Source organism: Crocodylus porosus, unplaced genomic scaffold (genome assembly GCF_001723895.1).
Source record: "Crocodylus porosus isolate Cpor-Errol unplaced genomic scaffold, CroPor_comp1, whole genome shotgun sequence".
Lineage (NCBI taxonomy): Eukaryota > Metazoa > Chordata > Crocodylia > Crocodylidae > Crocodylus > Crocodylus porosus.
This window is the reverse complement of record NW_017728922.1, coordinates 11610322-11616321: the sequence shown is the minus strand read 5'-3', so window position 1 is coordinate 11616321 and position 6000 is coordinate 11610322. Positions and strand designations below refer to the sequence as shown.

The 6000-nt window shown below is 47.1% G+C and overlaps 1 protein-coding gene across 1 annotated transcript in view; it reads right to left on the bottom strand.

The window, feature by feature from the left end:
- Window positions 1-3448: 3448 nt before the first annotated feature.
- Window positions 3449-6000, bottom strand: part of TOX2 (TOX high mobility group box family member 2) — a 397146-nt gene continuing 394594 nt past the window's right edge. The window contains exon 9 of the mRNA XM_019539708.1: window positions 3449-3614. Within this exon, the coding sequence (XP_019395253.1) occupies window positions 3530-3614 (85 nt within the window). The 3' untranslated portion in view covers window positions 3449-3529. The remainder of the gene's footprint in view (window positions 3615-6000) is intronic.

Genomic DNA, 6000 nt, shown 5'->3' with positions numbered 1-6000 from the left:
TTTCAGCTGCTCTATGATCTTTTCCTCTGATGAAATGTTGAGCAAGTCCTTCAGATCTTCCTGGGTCCCACCGGGGCCACGGTTGATGGGCGTGTCCGCCTCCTGCTCTGTCATCTGCATACCACTGAACTTGGTTTTCTGAGACATTGGGGAAGCTGTATGTGCCCAAGTAGTTGTCAAGACTGTGGTATCCTGACAACAACAGAGTCATGAAAGGTCACTGGCAAACTTGGTGGGGCTATTATATAGACATTTCTTGATGACATTTCTGCTGTGCCCCCAAATCAAGGGCACTGTGCCCCTGACTGCCAGAACCCTAGATTTTTTTGCAATCAATGAAATGAACAATTGAATTATATCGGGGCGGGGGAGCAGAACTCATTCTAACAGGGTATGGGCAGGGGAGAGTGGGGTGCAGGAGGCTGCAGTGCTCATCCGCACTACAAATACAGCATGTCTGCTAATTAATCCCCATTCCAAAGCTGTGGGGGGGTCAAGTATGGATGGACATTTGTTGGGAGAGGACTTGATGGTTGTGGTTCTTTGATGCCTGCCTTAGTTTCTGACATGTTAATGGTAGCTACTGAGACAGCAATGTCCATCACACACCTGTTTCAAACCTTAGCTAGTGTGGAAGAAGGCTGTTTTCTGGGTAGATGTTGCTTTCAAACCAGGATTTATGTAGGCCCGGGCTCTTTTCTGGGGAGAATTTGCTTTCAAACCAGGGATCTTGTAGGGCATGGCTGTTTTCTGGGGATATGCTTCCACTAAACCTGGGCTAGTGTGGGGCAAGGCTCTTTTCCGGGGAGATGTTTCTTTCAAATCAGGGTTCTAGCAGGGCAGGGATGGTTTCTGGGCAGATACTTCTTTCTAAGGACAACTACCTGAGAATGAGTAGGCACACCTGAGATCTACCCTTCTTGGGTGTGCTTATTCATTGAACCAGTAAAAGCCAGTATTGTGCATCCAGAGCATATGAATGGGTTCCAGGGGTCATCTTAAAGCCCACATTTAAGTTCAAAGTGAATGGGTGCTACATCACCTTCCCCACACCTACCCACCATGGTAAAGGGCAAAGGCTCTGCTGCACCAACACCCAGCACACAGACACCTGACCAGGGTAATCATGGACATGCAGATAGGAGGTCACTTGCAGTGCTAATTATTCAGCTTCCATTACTATTCAGAACCTCCCCCTCTCCCCCCATCCCCATGAACGTTGGTGGTAGTGCTGTGTGCTGAGAAGCAGCCCTGCTGCATACATGCAAACAACCTGGCTTCATGGAATCCAGACAGGAGAGCAAGAAGGATGAAATGGAAATTCCAGGTGAAATACATGAGGACATGGACATGAAGAATCGTAACAAAATTAGTGAGGCGGCCAAAATGGAGAATCTGGACAAAATGGGTGAGGAGTAGGAGGAGGAACTGTTGTTAAGTATCCTGCTGCTGGCCTTGGACTTACTGCATAAAATAGAGGTGCAGCTAATAATGGCAGTGCATACTACGTTACTACTTGTAAACACTTCTGATGAGATGCCAGAGCGTAGAAGTGCCTCGCAAAAAAAGGCACTTTGATGTGCAGTGGAGTGGGATAACCAAGAGGCAGGTACAGAAGTGAATGCTGAAAGGGTTTTGTGGATCACCCTCAGGAGCAATAACGTCAGGGTCTGGGCCCATGTGAGCAGCACAGACTGATGGGAGTGAATCATACTGACCACTTGGAATGATCAACGGTGGCTCAAGATGCTCCAAAATACCAGGGAGACATTTAATTACATTGTCTTGATGCTGGGGCCAAAAATTTTGAAGCAGGACACTGTTACACATCCCACCATCGCTCTGGACAAGAGGGCGCCCATGGCTATCATGAAACTGGCCACCCCTGCCAGCCTCTGCTACATCAGGAACCAGTTTAGCATGGCTCCCTGAATGGCCAGGCTGACAACTCATGAAGTATGCCAGCTGCTGCAGGATATCATGGAGAACAACTTTATTTGCCTTGGTAACCCCCAAGATGTTAGTGGTGGCTCCAATGCCATAGGGTTCCCTAACTGAGTGGGAGCTTTAGACAGCACACCTCCCCCCCTGTGCAATCCTCCTGGGGGGGAGGAGGAGGAGAAGTGGTCATTCATGAACAAGAAGGGAGATGGTCTCAGTGATCCTGCAAGCTATGGTGGATCACTGGGGCTGGTTCATGAACATTTATACCACGTGGGCAGGCAACACACATGATGTACATGTGTTTACAAACTGTCCACTGCCTGCCTTGATGGAGAAAGAACACTATGCACCTGGAGTCCTCAACACAGTGATCCATGGTGTTGCTGTCCCCTCGCTTATAATAGTGGACACTGCTTACTCCCTCATGCCCTGGCTCATGAAGCCTTATGGAGGCCACATTACCAATCCACAGAAGATGGCTTTTAACTACCATCTCAGCAAATGCAGATTGGTTGTTGAATGCACCTTTGACTGCCTCAAAGCACAGTGGAAGATGCTGAACTGCAGGCTCGAGTTGGAGCCAGGAAACATAACAGCCTTTTAGTGACAGCCTGTGTGCTCCACAATATTTGTGAAACCAGAGGAGAGGTTTTCAGTGAGTCGTGGTGGGCTGATGAAGAGCTGGAAGCAGTGGCCAGACAGTGACAAGGGTAGGCAATGCATCGCACCTGGCAATACCAGCATGGAGATGCTGGCTGGGCAGCCCTTGTGTGGGATTGCCTGGCCACACAAATTATGGATGCTGCCAACAACTAGCACTGACTGGTTATTCCCATAAAAATAAAATTCCTATTTACACTAGAAAACATCTATATTTTCAGTACATTTGTCTGTAATGGCAGGGAGGAGGTTTCAGTAAGGGTGGTGGGAGTGAGGGGGGCCCTCAGGTGAAGGATCAGGCAGGGGGCTCCCAGCAGACAGAATCGGATTCCCACAGTGACCTGAGTAGCTGGACACCACTGGGGACTGCAGCAGAACATGGGGGGAGGGGAGGGAACAGCTGCCTGGCCTGGGGAATGGGATTATTGTTTGCAGGCTGACATTTTGGGGGTGGGGGTGGGGGTGAGGCCATGCACAACTCTGTGCCTGAAACCTGGTATGCTAGCCACCCTGGATGGACCATGATCTGTTAAGGGTAAATTAAACCTCTCCTTGGCCCAGGCAGAGGAGGCAGGTGGTGGTATGAGCGTCCTGCAGGAGTCCTCAGCTTTTTGGGGGGTGTGTGTGTGTGTGTGTGTGTGTGTGTGTGTGTGCGGTGGGGGGAGGGGGGGCATTTGCCAGCTTCTTAGCCACCTTTTAAGACTATATCCAAATAAACTACCAAGAATGCTTTTTAGAGTAAAGGAAAGGTGTCCATTTATTACACCTTGTTTCTTGATCTGCTGAGATGCATGTACATGCCATGCCATTAGGTCTGGAAGAAAGATTTTGCTGGGGGGGAAAGCAGTGCCGGCTATAGCCACCATTGCAGAACCGTGCACATTGCCAGATACAGTCACATGCATATGTGCAGGTATTCACAGCATCACAGTGCAGGTGTACCTGCAGCAGGGGTCCCCATGGAAACCATCCCAAGCACTAACTGCTGAGGGATGCTGGGAAATGTAGTCCTGAAACACAGAAAACAAAGTGTTGGATGGACACGAGTTTTTGGTCAACCCCTCCATGATGTATTAAACTGTGGTCCTGGTGGTGTGTCCATTGCCACCACCACCATGGGTGGTTTACATCCTCCCCCGACTTCAGCCACAACCGCCACTAGCAATGTGGATGAGGATGATGAACATGCGGGCCACCCATTCCTTACCCTATAACAATTTATATTTATATATTTATAATTTAAATTATATATATTTTATATTTATGTCTATATACACATATATATACATACATACATATATATACATATACATACACACAGACACACACATTTACATTTGTTTTCTTACATGGGAGTTCATGTGGTTTGGAAAGGTTGCACACGGCTTGGCATGGGGTCCCTGCCATAGGCCACCTGCTGGAGATCAGAGCCTAGAGGGGTGCAAGTGGCAGGGCACCTATTTGGCCAGGTTGGGGAAGCTGGAAGGTTCACTCACTTCCCCCCATGGTGGGTGGGATGGGCTTATGATTACTGTGGATTATCATCAGGATCCCTTGCTTGGAGAGAGGGGGCCTTTTGGGAGGCCTTTAAGGGGCTATAGGGGGCATGGGAGGAGATGGGGGAGGGGTGGGAGTTCACATGGGATAAGTGAGTTTACAAGGGGTGGAAGTTCACATCGTTTCAGGGTACCCACAGTTTGACAGAGTCGGGTTAAGGTGGGGTTAGCATAAGGCTCCCGGGGCGGAGGGATCAGGAGTGAGGAGGGAGGGGATTAGTGGTGTATTACTGGTCTACATACACCCCCAGCTGTAGTTCAGTAGTGAAGACAGCAGCAGAGTAGATAGGTATGTGGCTCCTCCTGCTGGAATTTACAGGGAATTGTATACCGGGCTTAATTAATTGTAAAGTCTAGTACATGCAAACACAGATGCAAAACTCTAAAATACACAATTTTAAATTTTATAAACCTATTTAATTTAATGGGGATTAAACCCCCGGATCTGAACAGGCACCCAGTGGCCTTACATATGCTCCAGGTGGGGAGGGGGTGCTTTAATTAGAGGCTGTCTCAGGAACTGCTCTAATTAAAGAGCCCACAGCTTCTCATATATTCAGCATCCCACACTTCAAAATGTTGGAAGGGGCACTGAAGTGAAGTTCTCCCAACAAGTTTTAGTTAAAGCACCCTGCCACCATTCTGAAGCATGAGGATGCTGACTACTGAGACACCAAGGCTGATAGAGCATGCTACAATTACAGTGCATCAGAGCAGGTGTCTCATACTTCTACAGGCACCCTGAAATACCAACTTGTAAGATTCTAATTCTTTTATTGTGTTTAGTCTTTACGCCCTGATCCTTAATTTTACTTAGGCACCTAGCTCCCAAACCAATGGGAATTAATACTTAAATGTCTCAGTTCCTCATCTTCATGAAGTTGTGGGAGACAGGCCAGGTACCAAAGAACTGGAAAAGGGCCAGTGTAGTCCTGTCTTTAAAAAAGGTAAGAAGGAGGACCCGGGGAATTACACTCCAGTTAGCCTCACCTCAATATTTGGGAAGTTACTGGAGCATATCCTAAGGAAGGCCATTTGAAAGCATCTGGAGGAAAAAAGACTCTTCACAAGCAGCTAGTATGTGTTTATGAAAAACAAATAGTGTCAAGCAACCTTGATCTCCTTCTTTGACAAAGTAACTACTTGGGTGGATAAGGGGAATGCTGTGGACACAGTGTATCTGGACTTCAATAAGGCTTTTGACATGGTTCTGCATAACCTTCTCATAAACAGATTGGAGAAATGTGGCCTAGATAAAACTACTATAAGGTAGATAGATAAATGGCTTAATATCCACAAGCAAAGGGCAATTATTAACAGGCCCATGTCAGAATGGCAGAAGGTTTTGAGTGGAGCCCCACAGGGCTCTGTCCTGGGCCCAGTGCTGTTCATTGCATTTATTAACAATTTGGATGCTGGAATATAAAGCTTCTTGAAGAAGTTTGCAGATGACATTAAACCAGGGAGGACTGAGAACACATTGGAGGATGGAAGCACAATGCTGATCTCTCTCAACAGATTGGAATGTTGGTCTAGAGCTAACAGATGAAGTTCATTGTGAACAAATGTAAGGTGCTACACCTCAGGCGGAATAATTAAAAACACAAATATAAAATGTGTGACACCTGGTTGGATGGTAGCACAGTGAAAAAGGACATGGGAGTCTTGGTAGAGCAGAGACTCAATATGAGTCTGCAGTGTATTGCAGCTGCACAAAAAGGCAAATGTGGTTTTGGAATGCATCAACAGAAGCATTAAGTGCAAGACAGGTTTAGGCCTCCTCAGGAGTACTGTATATAGTTCTAGTCTCCACCATTAAACATTTTTTAAAAAGGACATG